The sequence below is a fragment of the Chrysemys picta genome, chromosome 2, assembly GCF_011386835.1.
Source record: "Chrysemys picta bellii isolate R12L10 chromosome 2, ASM1138683v2, whole genome shotgun sequence".
Taxonomy (NCBI): Eukaryota; Metazoa; Chordata; order Testudines; family Emydidae; genus Chrysemys; species Chrysemys picta.
The window spans coordinates 42,277,059-42,296,690 of NC_088792.1; the positions used below are offsets into that span (position 1 = coordinate 42,277,059).

Genomic DNA, 19,632 nt, shown 5'->3' on the forward strand with positions numbered 1-19,632 from the left:
AGACCTTTCTTCTGTTTCATTCTAGAGATGGAGGCTATGAAACATCACCAGTCCTTGGAAAGTACTGTGGTTCAACTCTGCCTCCTGTTATCATCTCCCATAGTAACAGGCTATGGATAAAATTTGTAAGTGATGTATATGGCACAAGAACTGGATTTTCAGCTTACTGGGATGGTACCACAACAGGTAAAATGAGAATGCCAAGGGTGGAACTATTTGACCAATCTTCTTGCTAGATCTTTTATCCTTTTTCTCTGTGCAGTTTTCCACCTCCCCTGCACCTAACTGCATCCTGAATCCCTTTTAAATACTTTCCCCCAAACTTAACTGATTAGTGGCAACACAAGTTCAAGCAGTTTAGAACAGGGATCTATATTTCCTGTTCTTGGGTAAATAAGGGTTTTTCTCCAAGTGATTTATGACACACCATATTCTAGTTTATATTTTAACTTCCACTGTATCCTTTGTTTCTGTGCTTGTTAGGTGTAATGGTGCTAACAGAAGTGGGGCTGAGCTACAGCGTGGGAAGGCAGTGGAGCAGGATTTAGTATTAGAACAGCAGAGTAGGAGATAAGACTCCTGGGTTCTGTTGCTGTCTCTGTCCTTGACTTACTATGAGACATTTGGTGAATCATTTATCCTTTCATGTCTTCAGGTTACTGTTTGTATAGTAATAGCTATCTCAAAAGAATGCTGTTAGGATTAATTAGCTAATATTCATAAAATGCTTTAAGATCCCCAGGGAAAAGTGGTATCGAGGTGCAGTTATTATTATATATTTGCTGTTTTCTGTCACATAATTATGGCAAGGAAGAAGGGAAAATATGAGGATAAACCTGAAGTCCCTTTAAGGAGAGCTATAAACTCATTGCCATGGCATCAGTAACCATGGAAAGTCTCATGCTAATGGATGTAATACATTCATTAGCAGATGATTTGTACTTTTCCTGAAGTGTAATTCTAGCAGGACATGTCTCTTGCTTGAGGTTAGAATTTTCCCAAGGGGCTCTAAAGTGTATAATCTTGTGAGGTAGCCCCCTGCTGTGAAGCATTTCACTGGGTAAAGGAGAGTTACAGTAGCAGAGTAGAGCACTAAGCATAAAATCTCTTAATGAGAGAGAGACTGGTGAGGTTGAATGCAGTTAATTATGGTTCTCTTTGTTTTTTTCAGGCTGTGGTGGGACCCTCACAACTTCATCTGGCATGTTCATGTCTCCCAACTATCCCATGCCTTATTACCACAATTCAGAATGCTATTGGTTGTTGAAGTCAAGCCGAGGCAGCCTATTTGAAATCCAGTTTAAACAGTTCCACTTGGAGTTTCATCCAAAATGCAGCTCTGATTACCTTGCTGTATGTACAGTCTCTCTCTCTTCCTCAGATTAGGGTGACCAGACAGCAAGTCTGAAAAATCGGGACAGGATTGGGGGGGGGGGTTAATAAGAGCCTATATAAGAAAAAGACCCAAAAATCAGGACTGTCCCTATAAATTTGGGACATCTGATCACCCTTCAGATGGGGTATAGATGCTGGAACTAGGGGTGCTGCAGCGCCCCCTTACTTGAAGTGGTTTCTATTATATACAGGGTTTACGGTTGGTTCAGTGGCTCTCAGCACCCCCACTAGGGGAGGGAGCACAGTGTTAGTGCCCATGTACAGAGAGAGAGAGAGAGAGAGAGAGAGAGAGAGAGAGAGATTCACACCAAGTGAACAGTTCTAAAGTAGGGAAATTCCATCCTGAATGCCACCCTTAAAGTTATGGAGAGGATTTATCTTGGGACAGAGGAGGGTACAGTTGTGTGTGTGTGTGTGTGTGTGTGTGTGAGAGAGAGAGAGAGAGAGAGAGAGAGAGAGATTTAAGAGCAAATTGAAATGTCACTTTAGAAAGTTTGTCTCTTTATACTGTTTTTCCATATATAGCTTTCCCCATAAAATGTGATCGCTTCGTTCTCCTTTACTTTACATATGAGAGATCAGTTAAATGTGTTAAGTTTAATAGTTTTCACTACTATCATCATCCCTCAAGATTTTTATATCTCTCTTTATTCAAAGGTATATGATGGCAACAGTAGCAGTGCTAAGATGCTGGGTAAATTTTGTGGGAATCAGATACCCGAGTCAATCCGCTCCACCAGGGATACTTTATATGTGAAACTAAGGACAGATGGTCATTTTGAAGGTAGAGGTTTCCTTGCTGAGTACAAGCAGAGTAAGTATGAACAAGAAGAGTGAGTGCGGCAAGTTGCTAGAATGCCAGTATTGGTTCTACAAACTTTTTATTGTATCCTCTGGTCTCATTTGTGAGTAGAATTCTCTTCCAGGAAAGATTGTGCATGTATTGTATCATTTGGCTAGATTCTCTGGTCTGCTAGGGCAGATGATTTAAAATGGACAGAGATAACTAGTTGCAAATCCCAACATAAGAGAAATGTCTCCTGATGGAAAGCAGGTAGAGTTGGCTCTGCTGCCACCTACGTCTGCTGCCCCTTCTACTCCTTCATTAAGGACCGAATGTGTGTGAGGGTGTGTGTCAGGGCCATTCCAGGGCTGGTGCGTGGATGGGAGGGGCACAATGGAATAGTGCGCAGCTACTCCTGATCTTCCGTTGGTGTTGGGTTCAGCCATTTTGCCAATGGTGGAAGATAAATTAGCCCCTTTGCTGCTGTAATTTCTGCTGGGGCTAGGTGGATGAAGATCAAGGAGCCACAACCAGATCCTTTTGACCCCCTTCAAATGTAATGGGGAATCTGGTCCATAGATTTTAGTACAGCCCATCTGGAACATTTCTGAGAGCTTCATTGTTCAAAGCATTTGTTGCAAAAGACACATTTTGAATTTCTTTGCAAAAGAATTCTTCTCCTGGAAGTACCTGAAAGAGTTGAAGTTCTGCAGAGAGCAGAATACCAACATTTGGAGGTGTCATGTCCACGAATCAATGTGCTCGGCTTGTTACAATATTCGCACAACAAAAACAAATCAGTTCCTTTTATACTTATTTTTATTGGTATTAAAGAATGAACCAATGTATTTTTAAACAAAGCTGTCACTAAATCTTGGGGAGGGGGCGGGGGAGGGGAGGCTAGTAGTCTGAAAGAGAATATGAACGGTATGTAGGTTTTTGGATTTAAAATATTTTTCTTTTTGTGCCATACTCTATATAACACTTTCATAGCTGGTACTTATCTTTTAAATTGTAAATCATGCAGAATTCTGGATTTTCTCCATAATCTTGAATATTGTCCCAATATTTAATTTTCTTCTTGCACAATACGTTATGTGCCATATGGATTAGGTAAACTTTTGATACGTCACTAAGTATAAACAGCCTTACAGTTAATCTTTGAATATCTTGAAGATGACATGTCATCTTGAGAGGACTTGTAGATTTAAAGAGAAGGCTGTAACTGGGAATTCCTCTGGGTTTGAATTACAGTAAATGATTATACCCCACTGTTTCTAATCAGAACGTTTGAAAAGCCAAAGATATTCAAGTTCAGTTTGTACTTGTGTGGTGCATTTTTTTTTTAACTTTGTCTGGCTCACTCATCCCTTAAAGGAATCCCACAGTCTTGCAGCATATTCTTTACATGCCATAAAGTAAGACTCTTGATTAGAAAAAACCTTGTAGCTATGTCCTTTTAAAGAGGACAGTCATGGGATTCTCTAGTCACTGCTGGCGAGTCCGCTTGTGACTGCATCTGTGGAAGAATTCTGCCTGGTCTGATGCCCTCTTCAGTCTCTCATTTATTCTGTGGCCCTTCTCATACTCCAGTAGTAACAGTGCTTCCTCTTCATGACTCAGGGTTCTCCCTCTTCGTGGCTTGGCCCTATAGCCAAGTGACTATAATTTTCTCCTTCCAGGATATCAAAGCCTTACTGGACCGGTTGACCGGGTATTGTTCCTGGCAATCTTCCAATTCAAGGCTATGCACTTTCCCAGTGACTGGAAGGGGAGTCTGGGCCCGCTCTCTACTCCGGGTTCCAACTCAGGGACCCTTGAATCAGTGGCTAAGGTCTGCACCATCTCAAATCTTGCTGCCATTTCCCTGAACCTTTTTCTACTCCACTTCTATCAGGCTTCCGCTCCACCACCCTTCTGGGTAAACCCTTCTTTCAGGGCCTGGAGCCCAGGGCTTCTACTGTCTCCCTGGGTTTCCTCCTTTCCCTCTCTAAGCCCAGAGAGTGACTACAGGCTTCCACACTACAGCCTCCTTCTGCCCTCACTTCATGGCTTTATACCAGCCCTACCTGCTCCTGTCCAGCTGGGCTCCACCCTCAATAAGTGCTTGCCTATCAAGCCAACTTTCTTTCAGGTGCAGCCTATCAGATTACTTAACCCCCTCTGAGCCTTTCTATGGGGTGATCCCCGCATCACAAGGACCAACAGTGTGTTTACAAATGTAGGGTATCTGAGATATCAGCTAAAGGCACGTGTATTTTGCCATTTACATTAATATTTTATTACTAACGATGCACAATAAATTCAATAAACAAAACTTTTGGTGGCTTGCTCAAACTCTGAAAATGTACAGCAGGTATCAATTTGAAATAAGGTAGTTAATTACCAAATACATTCACGTCTTCTAGTTTGAACAATAGTGTTCGATGAAACATGACACATTCTAAAGGAAAATGTGCTCCTTGGTGTAAGACTAATATGCAGAGGCACTTACATGCCAGTTGTATTTCTGATACAAAAATGGGACCAGAAGGCAGCTGGTTAGTCCAACTCATATTCTTCAAAATCCATTTTGGAGTTTTCATGTAGTCTTTCCCAATGGATATCCTCCGCTCTCTACACTGGCTTCCCATAGAATTTTGAATCAAGTTCTAAGTCTCACTACTTATTTTCAAAGCACCCCTTGGCCTGGGCCAAGGGTATTTCAAAAATCATCTAAAGATCTAGGATAAAGATGGTGGCTGACAGCTATGCTTCTCTGGCACAATGGAACTCTCAACAATTCAAGTAAAAGCTTGGCTGTGCGGGAGACAAAACTTCCTCGGGGGGCAGTCTGAGACTGTGGAATGAACTTCCCCAGGAGCTAAGGACTGTCACAAATCTCACCACTTTTTGCTCTAAGGGCAAGGTACATTTCTTTGGCCTGGCCTTTTCTCCCACAAATGCATGGCAACAAGTATATTTGTATTAAAAAAAACCCACACACCATAACCACACAAGACACCACACTACACATGCAACTCCCTCTGGGGAGAGGATGAGAGAACAAACTACACAGATGAGTATCATGTTCTTAAAGCACTACTGGAAGGCCCTCAGATACTACCGTGATGAACACAGTATAAAAACCTCTATGGAATAGAATTGCTTTGTTTAACATGTTCTTCAAACTCTCTGTATATTTCCTGTTCCAGACAGAAGAATGTCCTACTTTTCTATTTTCCCCCCTGTAGCAGGGCGTGGTCCACTCCTGCCATCTTGCACCACAAAAACCTGCTCAGACTGCACTAGATGGATATCCACACCGGGCTGTTTATTTAAGTTCTCTCCACTGACGCCTTTACAGTTTTAAACGGCAATACTATGTACAATGTCCCTTGTATCTTCAGCCCTCTTCCTAGGGCCCAAGAAGAGCGGATGTCTCCTTGAACTGAGAGCTCTGTGAGACTGGACTCAGCCAGCCCTGTTCCCCTTGCACATCTTTCCTGTGCCTTTTTATCAGTCCTCAGCTGATGGGTTAATTAATCCTTTAGCTCACCCGGCCTGCTATCCTGAGTAGCTAATCACATTTCATTCCCCAGTCTGTCCTCTTGGGGAGCTACTTAGTGTCGAAGTGAACAGACTAGAGACTCCCCTGTTAACTCCCTGCCACCCCTTTCATCTTATTCTGCTCCCATGTACACATTTATATGGGGTAACCAAATACAGTATGCTCTGCATCACAGCATTTACTCATATTGATAGTCTCTGAGTCCAGTGGAATCCAGATTCAGGAAAATGAGAATCACTGATCCAACAGCATGGCTGTTCTATGCCCTTTCTCTACTTTCTTTTCATCCCCCCCCGCTCCCCGGAGGGAAAAACTCTTTATCCCAGTCAAAATCCCCGAATCCTCTTCTAGATCTCTGCTTGATGAGTAACCAGGGAAAGTATTATTAAGAACTTCACGCTGACTTCCAGCATGTTAAATCAGTTAGGATGTCCAACACAAGCCAACTATGTTTTATTCGTCTTTCTAACCATGTGTGATCTTTTTTTTTCTAGTTCACTGAAATGGTATGTGAGTTTGCAGTATTGTCTAAATACAGCCCCAGCCACTGTAAATTGGTTCAAAGTGACTTATTTAGCTAGATGGTACATTGCATTTTTATTTTGAGTTTTTTAAAATAATATAAATAGATGTTTTAGAGAATAATTTTGCATTTGAAAAAAAGAAAAATAGGCAAAAAGAGTATGTAGGATAATGGGGGAAATCAGCTTATGATTCTAGTATTACTTGGGAGGAAGGATATGCTTGTAATGAATGACTTGTAGTTGGGATATCTGGATTTTGTTCCTGGTGCCTGTGTGTCCTTGGGAAAATCACTTACCTCTCTCTTTCTCAAATTCCGTCTCTGTAAAATAGGCATAATAATACCTACCTCATGGCAGTATTATTAGGCTTTATTCAGTAGGATTTGTAGATCATTTGAGATCCTGGGATGGAAAGCAGTATACTAAGTATAATTTATTACTGTTTTTTTTTTCCAGTTTGCCAAGGAATAGTGATTGCCAACCGTAGCCAGGGCATCTTGGAAAGTTTAAATTATCCAAACAATTACCCTCTAAATGAACACTGCAGCTGGACCATCCAAACTACAACTGGCAATACACTTAACTACAGCTTTACATCCTTTGATGTAGAAGAAGGATCAAACTGTGATCTGGACTATTTGAAGGTATGAATCCAAATTCCAGACCACATGTAAATCAGTTCCTTTCATGGAGAATAGGCACTGAAAATACAGTATGCCCTCATTTTTTTCAAATTAGAAATATTTTGTTAGAAGAACAAGTAAAGAAACTCTAATTGTTACTGGTTACATTGTATATCTTACCTGTATGTCTATCAGTTTTAGTCATTTAGTACTTTGAACTCTAGTGAACAGCCAAAGTCAGAAGATGGAATCTGAACCTGTTAGTGAACCTGGCGGTTCATCAGTTTCCAAAGGGAACATGTCCTTATGGTATTTGAATGCTATTGGAATGACATGGCTTTTTTCTGCCTGGTCAAGATACTGTATGAGCTAGAGACATACTCATTGCAAAGAATAGTTGTACATCTTAACATTAGTTTACCGTGGGTAATATAACGTATGCTACCAATTCAAGAAAGCACTTATGCACATGTTTGTGTATCCCTATTCAGCAAAGGCTGTAAGCACATGCTTAAGTATCGTTGACTTGAAATTAAACACATGTTAAAGTGTTTTGCTGAGTAGGGATAGTCTTAAACTCAAATTCAGCATGCGCGTAAGGGTTTTTGCTGAATTAACACAGCCTCTCTAAGAGTGAAATTCACCCCTGTACGGGGGGCTAACACAAAGCACTTATTCACCACTTAAGCTTTGCATAGGGAAGAATTTCACCCTAAGGGACTATATCCCAAAGTTTTGAATAGTATTATAGCTATTTGGAGCCAGGAAGCTGACAATGGAGTGGTGGATATCTAAAGGTTCATAGTATTCTTTTAGGCATACCTAGTGATTTGGGGGCTGGTCTTGCTGAAAGTCAGGTGACAGCTCTGCTAGGCCTGTTGGTCCATTCCATCTTAATATCCTACATCCTTGTCCATTTGGTGTGCCAGTTTCCATAGTTGAAAAACTGGTAATAAACTGGTGAAAACTGATCAGTGAAGGGCAGGGGCCATGAGCACAGTAGAAACCCCTCAAGGAGAAAGGTGGCTGCTAGAAGACAGTATTCCAGGAGCCATGGCTGGATAGTGCCAGACTTGAGAGGACTTGATGGGCATTTTAAGAAACAGAAATAGAACATGTTGGTGGGAGGAAGAGGGGGTGGTGTGGATGTGGGGAACTATGTCCTTTGTTTTAATAATTCCTAGTTTGTTTGATGAAAGGAAAATGGAATGAATTTACTAAAAAGGGTAAAACACAGTAAAAAATAGTCATAGAGCTATGTTAAAGAGTCTTTAACTTACAAAAGAGGTGGCTAAGTTGCAGAGGCAAAAACCAGAAACCTAAAAATTCAAAGTTCAGTTAGACACTTTGGAGGAAAGGATCATTTTGAGAGAAATCAAAAGAATTATTTTTTGTCATAATACAAATATGTCTGTCTTTAAATGTCCGATTCCCGGATATGGAAAAGATGTCTTCATTCTGCTGCGTGGCATACAAATATGTGCCAATATGTAAAAAGAGAACAAGGGTGAATGAGTTAGGAAATCAAGCAATATTTGTGTCACTCTTTGAATTGTGAAAAGGGGAATATTTTGGTATTAGTACAGAGATCTATGAGATACAGGGGAAAGGAGAGAATGCTTTGCTTTGTAATGTGCGTGTCACTGATTTTCTAAGCAGACTGCATATATATGGTATTCCTTTGCTGAAACCCAGGCTGAACCTGACTTCTGTTTGTCAGGGGAGAAAGAGTAAAATCAGAATAAAGCCTCATAATTATTAGGGTGAAACAGATGTTGCAATTTTGCAAAATGCTAACGTTATTATTACATTTAAAAAGGAAAGCTCCAGAGGGAACAACCAGGAATAACACTGGTTAAAAAAGCAGGTGTATATTCCAGATGATTGAAGAAACAGAGATATTTCATTATTATTATTATTATTTGAAATACGCTTCGTGTTAACATATATAGGTGTATTCTGGCAGAAACCTTACTCAGCTGTATAGAGAATGCACTCTAGAAACCATGTAACTGCAGAAGGAAATAAAAGAGTGAAATCGCTCTAAAGAGTCAGTATAAGGACAGTGACTTACAATACGTGTTTTAGATTAGGGACTTATTCATAATATGTATAAATGGGCCCAAACCAGCCCTTTGAATTTGAAACCCTTTAGAATTCTGGGGAGGAAGAGTATACGTGTCTGAGGGGATGTGGGAGGTATTGGGGAGGTGGGAGATGTGTATAGATACAGATCTCTGGATCAGACCCCACCTGTGTACTTTTGGATCCAGGTCAGATCCCAAACTATAAAAGAGCCTGTTTTTCAATTCCATATTGGTATGTGGCTAAAATATCTGAATCATGCCCTGATTCAAAGAGTTAGGATGGGAACTATATTTTGTTTGGTAACTTGATATAATAAGGACTTTCAGCTTCACTAGCTGCTCCTTGGCCTGCTAAGAAAGAAAGAAAGAAAGAAAGAAAGAAAGAAAGAAAGAAAGAAAGAAAGAGAAAAATTTTGCACTTGCTTTCTAGTGGCTGTAGGTTCCTTAGAGTACTGTCATCAACTAGATGAAAAAAAAACCAAATCTCTAAGTGTATAGCTGAGAATGCACGAACACAGTGCCCAGGTGATCAGGGATCAACTAGTGCAAATTAAATGCATGACTGAGCCAAACTGAAATAAAATCACATGGAGATAATGAGAAATCATTAGTGCGTTGCTTTTCCCTTTTCTTTCTCTCCTTTGATCACCGGATGCTAATGTTGTTTGAGTCAGGTTGTGCCTTGAAGGCACTGGCCAGCGTTGGGGTCGAGACGACTCACCTCATCCCCAACGGAGCTCTGTGAGGGAGCACGACTCAGAGTTTGGATTAAATGGGGCCTGATTCTCCACAGCTTTGCACCTTGCATAGGCATTCACATCTGTACTCAGTGGGGGTAAAATGCCACCCTTCTGATTAGGTGGCATCTGAGACCTACTCAGAGCTTAATTTGTAATGGAAGAGGTGCTGGGGCTCAAGCAATTAGGTACCGGGGCTCTCACAATTGTTTTACATTCGTAACTGATGCGACAAGCCCAGAGGTGCCGGGGCTATGAACTGCCAAGCCCAGAGGTGCTGGGGCTCAGCCCTGGCAAGCCCTGGCACAAATTAACCACTGGACCTACTCTGCACAGTGTAAGTGCATACACAGGGCCAAAGCCGGAGAGAATCGGACTGATGGACTTTATCTAGGCATTTTCTAACATTAATGTAGGGTGAGCACTTCCAGAACAAATGAGCAGCATGTTCTGTTTCGTGGTCTGGCAGTGGAAGTTGGCTCTCTCCTAGTAACACTCGGAGGTTGCCCGACATTTTGCAGAGGGTTTACAGCTTAGTTGTTGAGAACATCAGAGCAGCTACGTGTACCAAAGCGGTGACAGTATGGAGACAGCACATACAGGCTGCTGGAACAATTTGTATAGTGGGGGTGCTGAGAGCCATTGAACCAAACTATAAGCCCTGTATATGTTGGAAACCACTTCAAGCCAGGGGGTGCGGCAGCATCCCCAGCACCCCTAGTTCCGGCACCTAAAAGCACGTACCTTATAGCAAACCTGCTTTTTTTTTTCTGATGTGCCACTAATGCTAGTTGAATTGGATTGTAATTATATTGCCTGCTGTGACTTGGATTTAAAACCTAGAATTAATCTTTTCAAGGGGAAAAATAGCCAGAAGGCTCTACCAGTGAGGTTAGGGACATTAACCTAGGAAAGAAATGCTGCATCTTTCTCTACTGTCATGATGCTGTTAGCTGAATAATAATAGTTTACTCTTCTATCTTTACTTATAGATTTACATTTTATTTAGTGTGACAGATCATAGGCTCAAAAGTGGCAAAGCTCTTTATTTATAAAAGAGAATTTAATGTTACTGCATTAGAGATTTGAGTCTAGCAATAGGAATGAAATTCACTTCCTTCTTATCCAAGAAAAATATGATTTGAAAACCTCTTGTCTTCCTGTCCTTCAGTGGCTAACTCCCTCTGTTTTCTTGTACTCACAGCACTTACCCCTCACTTTGAAGTCCAACATGTTTGGCATATGCTTGTAATGATCCTGGGGGAAAAGTCTGCCCACCTCTTCCCAACGGCACAAAAATGCTTGATGAGCCCCAGAACCAGTGTAGTTTTGCTGTGCAGGGGACAGGATGCAGGCCATTCATATATAAGGGCAAGTCTCTGTGCACTGTAGAGCACTAGTTGATGTCCACAATAGCACAGTGGGAGAGGATAGTAGATCTATATCTGTGCATATCCATTGGCTAACCTGCATGTGTAGTGGTGATGCGTATGTTCCATGGAGCATGGGCGGCAGGTATCATAGGCTGGGAGAGGCTGTGCATCCCCAAATAGCCAGGCGTGGTCCCGCTCACACTCCACCCCCAGACCACCCGCTTCCTGCTCTGCAGCTCCCCCTGTGCTGTGGCCCCAGCTCGGGCTGGTGCCAAGCCGGCCATCCTCCCAGTGTTCCACTGTTGGTGGCACTAGCGTGGGGGGCCGCGGTGGGTGGGGCTCTGGATCTGGTGGTGGGGCACGGAAGGGGCGGGGCCTGGGGGGAAGGGATGGGGCTGGAGGCTGGCCTCCCCTAGCTGACAGCTGACGTGGCCCCCCCCCACATGCCATGGAGGCTACTAAAGACATGAGTCTACAGTAGCAAACACAGAGTGGTCCTCCTGCTTCTCCAGAACCGATGCCTGGGGGGGAGGGGGAAGAATTCCTCCCCACGTCAACAAGCCCTGTAGAGCTATCTTGCTCACAACTAGTTATTACACCTGAATATGTAGGCTCCAGCAAATGAGTGCATTCATTCACAGGACAGCTGTTCTTGAGTACTCTTTCATTTCCTTTTTCGGTAACAGGATATGTTTTTACCACAGCAACATTCCAGGAATACACCATAATATCCTCTCTCTCCATGTGGGAATAATGCATTAGATAATGATTGCCTGAACTAAACTGGCAATCCTCTTTTTCTAATGAAGTTACACACAGAAGAAAAGAGGTAACACTTTCCCCGCCCCCGCCCCTAGTTTTACTTGCTTCCCTAATTTGAACCAGTAAATAAGCTAACACCATATTGGAGCTGGGGGGAGTTGCCCAAGACATCTGAGTTATCATGTGATATATATGTCTTTTTAAAAGTCCAGCAGGAATTCTCCAAACCCAGAGGATGGCTCAGTTTGCGGTCATACATCGATTGCAAAGTATCACCAGCAGTACATCACCCTGTGGAAGCAGATGATAGATGGAATATATTCATCCGGGTTCTTTAGTCAGGCATCAAATTACAGCCTTCTGGCTGGACTGCAGTGGCAACTGGAAACCCATTAGCACGCAAGCTGATAATAATCAAACCTATCCACAGATATAAAATACCTACAGGGATTTACACTTCACCAGTAGAAGTTCCTCCGTATAGCATTCTGAGGATAAAGGCAAATTCTCCTCTCAGCTCTCCATGGCAGTTCTTACCAGTGGAATCCTGCTTTCACTGCATGAACAGGTTTTCAGTGGGAGAGCTGAACAATTAGAGAGAGCAGAATATCAGTTAAGATCTGCTTTGACGATCCAAGAGGAGATTTGTGCTCAAATTTTTTTCCAAATACCCTTAATCTTCAGCTCCTCAGATGGTTAGGTATATTTAGAACCACTGTCAGAAAGCAGAACTGAAACCACACTAGTGAGGAGAAAACTCGGTGCTGTGGTAAATTTGTTAATGATTAAGGGGCTACATGATCTCTAATTGAAATAAACCTCAGATGGCGAGTGACATCGAGTGATTCAGGATGCAACCAAATGGCGGTTTACTTGAAGACATGCAAAGCCCAGCATGAATGAGTAATACTTTATTTTTAGTTGCACATTTTCTTCAGCTACTGCACCCTGCCAGCTCAGAGTAATGTGACTTTTCCTCTGCCTCCAGGAAAGCAACTAAATACAATGGGGAAACTGTGAAGTGTCAGCATGTCTAATGCATGGTGATGTGTAAGCCCCCGGCAGTGAGAGGAAATTCAGCAGTGATCCATCTTTGCTTGTAATTCTTCTATCCTCTAATGTCCCACCTCTGTCCTCCCAAATTCACTTGGGAAATGGCACTGTAGAGCCTGGCCTGCTTTGATACACAAGTGAGACCTTCCAACCAATGATGGAGCTTGTCTCTTTCACTTTATGGTTTTACCACCATTGAATGGAGGGACTCAGTGGCATTAGAAAGCCCAGATGATGCTTTTAAAGCTTCAAGTGGGTCCGCTAAGATTCCCTTGTCAGAGGAAGGAATCCAAAATGGCAAAATCCCTCCTCACAGCCCACTTTTGTAAGTTCTGTCATTCCTTTGAGTAGGATCCATAGGGCAACCTCCCTCTCAGATGGCTTTAGGATTCTGTTCCCATTACTAGAGGATTTTGTTTTACCGGAGACCTCAGTAAATCAACTTGTTCCTGGGGCAAAATTTTCCATCTACCTTCATCAAAATTGATTTGGTGCTCCCTCTTTAGGGATATCCTAAAGTGATCCATCCTGCCAGAAATATTTTGATACCACAGGGTTCTTTTCAGTTCAGAGTCCAACCTCACTCAGAGAGTATTAGGAATTAACTCAGTTTGCAGTCAAGTTAATCTGTGGTTTGTCGTTGTCTGTACTAGGACAACTGGCTCCAAACTCTTCACAGTTATTTTGTGCTTTTTCAGTCTGTACCTTCTTCTTTCATTAATTTGGTTGCATCCTCCACAAAAGGATTCCTACCTCTTCATAGGGGTTTCACAGGGTCAGTCCTGGATTCTTCCAGAGTATGATTTTCCTGCCAGAGGATAATTTCAGGGATATAATTCTCACAGATCCAGAAGGGATCCTGCTTCCTTGTCCATCAACGCTTTACTACTTCAAAGTGAGATAGAACTCCTTTGTCTTTCTGATTCCCAAGATACTGCAAAAGACAAGACGTCCCGCCTCTAGTAGCCCCAGCCTTAGGCTCATAAATTTTGTTCTCGTCACAAGAGCACTGTAACAGGGGCTTGGAGGGCTGGGCGGCCTAGTGGTTGAAGTGCTTGATTTTCGGCCTCCTTGCTTGGTCAACGTGCCTCAGTCTTTAAGGCTGGGGGAGATAGGTAGAGTGACCTGGGCCCTTCCACTCCACCAGGTCCCAACCTAGGACCTGTCAAGGCTGATTTCCCACTCTGGCATTTTGAGTGCAGAAGGTGGGGGCCCACAAGGATTCTAAAAATTAATACTGGCCACTCCAGGCTTGTATTAAACTCCCAAGGTTACAGTTTCTTTCTGACCTTGGATGGGCAGATGCTGCCACCACCCAAGTGCAAAAACCCCTTTGAAGCCAGAAAGGCGCACTTGGGAATTCTTTCCTGTGGGGTACCCTCAAGCCCTTTCACCCCCCCTCCGGGGAAGAGCTGAGAAAGAAAACAAAGGAAATCAGCTGTTGCCACCAGCTAATTTAACAACATGTGCACAAACCATTTAGGACACCAAAAATCCAATCCTGTTCTTAAAAATGGTAAATTTTATTAAAAATAAAAAGAAAGAAAATACATCTGGAACTTAGGCTTTTGCTAGATTTAAAAAACCCACTTACAAAATTTAAACATCGAGAATAACTTCTTGAGGTCCAGTTTAAAAGTTACAAGCAAAACAAAAAGCATTTGGGGTTAACAGAGAGGAGTCCACAAGCCAATAAGAAATAAATAGAAATAAACCTAATCGCATCTTTTTAGACATTTCCTAATTTATTTATGTATCTGGGGTTTCAGATAAGCAATCTCTAGGTATGATCTGATGGTTTTTCATATCTGGCTTAAGCTTCTCACAGCATAACTGCTCCCTGTTCCCCTCTTTCCCGGAGAATCACAACACATAGACAAAGGGAAGTTTTTTCCCAATTTCAAAAATTTCTAGCCCTTCCATTTACTCTTTTGGTCAAGTGCCCACTCCTTTCCTTTTACCTGTGGGCTTGTTACCCTTTAGAGGTAAAGCAAGTGGAGAACAACCACCAAGAGTGATTCCATAGCCAACTGACTGGCTGGGTGTCCACAAAAGGGAGCTATCCCCCCTCTCATTTATCACAGACCCTGAATTGGGGAGCCCCAGCAGGGAGCCTACATCCACTGCCCTGGGCTACTTCCTACCACTGTCCTTTCAGTTTGGGGCATAGCCCCTATAGTCCAAGTTGTAGTGGCGGCTTGTCTCTAGTAGAGTCCCCTCATGGATCCTGGGTAGCGTCCAGTTGCAGCTCCAGGTTCCTCCAGGTAGGGCAGCCATACATTTGGTGGAGTCAGAACCCCACAAGGTCTCCATGCTTTGGTCACCCAGTTTTGTCTTAGGCCGGGTGCTCCTAGGCCTTGTTCTCAGTCTCCTCTAGCCAGTGGGACGGTGCTTGTTCCCCGGAGACTGCCTTGGCTGGCAGGCTAGTGATCCTTCCCCTCCGATAGGGAGGCAGTTAGCTCCTGCCTCTTCACCAGTCAGTCCCGAAATGAGCCAGGTTCTTTCCTTTTCTCTCCCCTCCAGTCCTGGCTTTGGCTGCAGGTATAATGGAGCAGACGCTGTCTGGGCCCAAAGGCTCTCTTTAACCCCTTCCATGCTGGTGGGTGGTTTTTCTGCTTCATCATAAGCACTCTGTTTCTTTTCCTCTTCAAGCAGACTTTTCAAGCAGAAAGAAAAGGGAGGCTTCTTCACCTAAACCCATCTTCTCAGGAATTTGCTGCGTAAGAGCCCTATTAGCCTAAAGTGCTCTTCACTTTACCAGAGAGGGGAAGCAGGTCACTCTGAAATCCCTAGTGCCTTGTACCAGGAAAACAGATGCTCTAACAATGCAAACGTTTCCCTATCTAGCTTGGAACTGCAGGCTTGGCATACTCTTGTGTAGGTATGTTCTCTTCATACACAGTGCTTTGTTAAACAGCTTCTCCATTGGTTCATTCATAGATACAGCTTACATTTCTTTATACTTTTTTAATGTACTGTAAAGAATACAGCCTTGCAAAGGGAACCAGTCAGTTTCTTGCATCAAGTGTAAAGCTGGAGAGATACTGGAGAAATGAGGTTTTACCGAACTCTTGTGTAGCCAGTTTTTCACCTTTATTTGCTTTGAAATGGTGATAATGCTGGCAGGATAAGAAATGAAAATTCCTCCTCCTCCTCTTTCTTCTTTTCTTCTTCCTCCTTTTCATTTTTCTTCTTCTTCTTTTTTTTTTTTTTTTTTTAATTCTTACTACAGTAAAACATGGAATTTAACCCAACTTGACACTTTTAACAAGGTTGCAGGCTCAGATAACGAGGCAAAACATAGACTCCCTTTATCAGATACCACTTCTGTTATTAAAAACTAGACATTTGCACATTCCGTAGGTTATGTAAATCCCAAAGAGATTATCTTTTCACATGTCTTGTGTTGCATGAGTTCACATTGTTCTGTACTACAGAAGAACATGGCTAACTAATGAAACAGATGCAATGAAGGTGCAGAGACATAGAGGAAGGCTGCCCACAGTTGTGACATGCAAAGCACACGGACCATATTTTCTGGCCTGCTCTGCTCTGTTTGTGGTGCTCAAGTGGCACAAAGTGAGTGGAGACTGCCAGTCACTCCCCAGCTGGTAATACTTCTGTGTGGAAAAATCCATGCACATGCACAGATACTAAAAGGGGAGGGTTTATAAGTCCCATAAGAAAAGAGCTTTGAGGAGAAGTTTGAAGAAGGGGAGTGTGGAGGTGCAGGTAAGAGAATCCAGGAGCATTTAGCATGGAAGAAAGGATGGAGATGGAGATGAAGTGGGGAGGGAGACTAACTTAACATCCTGGATGGAGGGAAGAGGAAGCGGAGGAGACTAGGAGGAGATGGCTGCAAAGAGGTAATGGGAGATGCTAAGTAGTGTACGTACATTTGATATTTGGGCTTAAGCTACTACATTTTAAACCAGATTTCAAATACCTCAAACTCTGGTGGTGTTCAGAGCTGGGGGTTTTGTTCAGTTGCCAAATTCCAGCTTCTGAAATCTCTCCTCCTCATCTGGAATATCTGGTGGATTTTAGAGCAAGGGTTTTGGGGTGGTTTCATCTCTGGTGTCAAACCATTAAATAAATCACATGAAAATACTTTCCAGGAAATTGCAAGATAAATAACAGAAGCCCTAGATTTAAAACAAAAATATTTCTAGCTGCAGCAGTTGGTAAATGCAGGCAAAATCTGCCGTCTACAACTATCTAGAATTAATAGCTCTCAGAGATTTTTCTCTACAGGTAATTGTAATCCCTTCCCACCATGCACACACACCTTTAGTCTTAGTTTTGTGCTCCTGTATGTGGCAGAGATCAGAGTGGTCCACACAGGGTAAATCACTAAAACCTTTCAACTGCCCCAGCACTAGATGGTGAATGTCTGTATAGCAGTGAGCTATTGTGGTGACCCACATCCTGAAGCATTAGTTAAGTTTCCCTTTTTTTTGGCTGACAGATGTGAGGGTTTCTGAACCTGCACCTTATGAGCTATTTCTTCTGTAAGAAAATTTGTCTCTTGGAAATGTATTTTCCCTGTTAATTCCTGAACTTATCAGTAAAAAGTTTTTAAAGGGTGATTTTACATTTCTTGTGTCCTCTTAGGAGTTCTTTACTGTTCAGTTGTTTATTTTATCTTCTTTGGCTTACCTTTTGTTTTCTGCTAACTGGCTTTGTTTGTGGGGCTATCAGTTTTTTCTTTTCAGAGAACTATCCAAGCTGGAAGGGTGGCCACATGGCCTTTAATCATTGCTCCTGGTACTTATGTTTGTCAAACAAAAATATCACCATGGTTCTTTTTTCACTTCTGAGAGCATCACGGCTCTGCACACTACATCTACTGATTTAGGGTTGCTCTGAAGCTCTCAGAAGATGGGTGGAACCCAACAGGTCTTTGCTGGTCTGCCATGAAGCAGCTCATTTTGTAAGTTCAGCTCTAGGCTGTTGTGAAAGATCTATGAGAAGGCTCTAAAGATTCTCTGAGAGTTCAACCAAATTCATATCAACAATCAAAATTGTATTTATGGAGTGTTTGTTTTTCCCTTTCATTGGATTGAGTAATCCACCTTCTAATGGAGCCTAGAGAGTTTCCATGACAAGATCCCAGAACGCCCAAGCAAGGTGTTGCCTGTCAGACTGCTTCTTCTGTTTAACAAATCTTTGACCGCAGATGTGACAGCAAGAGACTCCCAAATTCTAATGTCAGTCCTGACTCCCTTTGAGACCTTAGCCATGTCACTTAACTTCTCTCCTTGTTTTTCACCCTACATGGAAGAGGGATACTACTACTTCCCCTATCTCACAGGTGCATTATGGGAATTCATTAATTCTTGTGAGGTGCTGTGAAGATGAAAAGTGTAAAAAATGAAAAGCTAATAATGATGGCCATAGCATAGAGGTTCACACAGGAAGCAGACTGAACCAGCACTCCAGTCAGAGTCTGCACTGGGCACCTCCAGGTGGAATTCAAGTTGTTGCTTTTGACTGGTAAAGCCTTAAATGGTTTTTGATCTTGGTCCCTGAGAGATTGCCTCTGCTCTGCATAGTTACAGGCAGTTGCGGTAACTTCAGAGGGAGCCCTCCTGATACAGAAGATGCATGTTCCATGGAACCATAGCCTTGGGTACTGGCAAAAAAGAAAAACAAGGAAAATAAAGGGAAACAAGATAAGTCTTCTGCCCTTTTAAGGCATGGGCCTCTCCAGATGGAGCATTTCTCTGCCGTGGCCAATCTATGTAGAATCGGGACTGAGACCTTCCCCAGTCTGATCAAACAAGAGAACAAGTGTCAAACCAAGGAAGGCTTGCTTCAGCCAAGGTTCCCTAAAGCTGGGGAAGAAGGAAAAGAAGAAAAAACCACAGTTTTTAACGTAAAGCTTCTGAGGAATCATCTTGCTCTTCTGCATAAGCAAGGCAGTCAGTTTACCAGCTTCTTCTTGCTTATTATTAATAGTAGTAGCAGCAAGTTGTAGCAGCACCTACAGGCTCCGAGCAAGTTCAAGGCCCCATTTTACTAGGTATTGTACAGACACGTAGGATGAGATAGTTCCTTCCCCAAAGAGCTTACAGTCTAAATAGACAAGGAGTAAGGTGAGAAACAGGCACAAAGACTTGCCCAAGATCACCTAGCAGGTCAGAGCTGGGAATAAAACTCCTGTGTCCTCATTCAGTGCCTCATCCACTGGACCACGCTGTCACATCTTCCTGGAATGGATTTGGTCAAGGAGTACCCTGAGCCAGTGTCTTCCCCAGGCTATGAGGAGAGAAAGAGCACTTTGGCCTTCTCTCAGGAGTCTGTCTCCAGCATATCACACCTTCCCCTTTATATCCATGCCACACTGAGTCTCTCTTTCCAGCAGGCAGGTTTAGCAACTTCTTCAGGGCAGCAAAGGCCCTCTGCCTGGTTCCTTTCTTAGAGAGTTAACAGTGGGGCATTTACATCCACTTCTAGGGATGCTAAAAAGGAGTTTTCCATGAGGGGCCTTGGTTTTGGAACTCATTCTCTGGTCAATTCTCTAGAGCCTAGATCCGTTAACTGTCTGGGCACTCTGCAAACCGCACCATCTTTTTCCCCTAGGGCACTAGGGTGGGAGACACGGTGATGAGCTGGAACATGGAGGATCTTTTAATAAATTATTGTTATTAGGGAACTGGCTTTTTGGTTATTAGAACTCAGTGTCTTTAGATGGTTCAATTTTTTGCATGTTGTATTATCTGCCTTAATTGTTGTGAAGCA

General features: G+C 42.7%; 1 protein-coding gene across 2 annotated transcripts in view; it reads left to right on the forward strand.

Annotated features, from left to right (window-relative positions):
- Positions 1-19,632, forward strand: part of CUBN (cubilin) — a 211,110-nt gene that overhangs the window by 58,421 nt on the left and 133,057 nt on the right. For both annotated transcript variants that reach the window (XM_024106237.3, XM_005282453.3), the window contains exons 24-27: positions 26-186; positions 1,172-1,353; positions 2,053-2,209; positions 6,710-6,897. In XM_024106237.3, the coding sequence (XP_023962005.3) occupies positions 26-186; positions 1,172-1,353; positions 2,053-2,209; positions 6,710-6,897 (688 nt within the window). The remainder of the gene's footprint in view (positions 1-25; positions 187-1,171; positions 1,354-2,052; positions 2,210-6,709; positions 6,898-19,632) is intronic.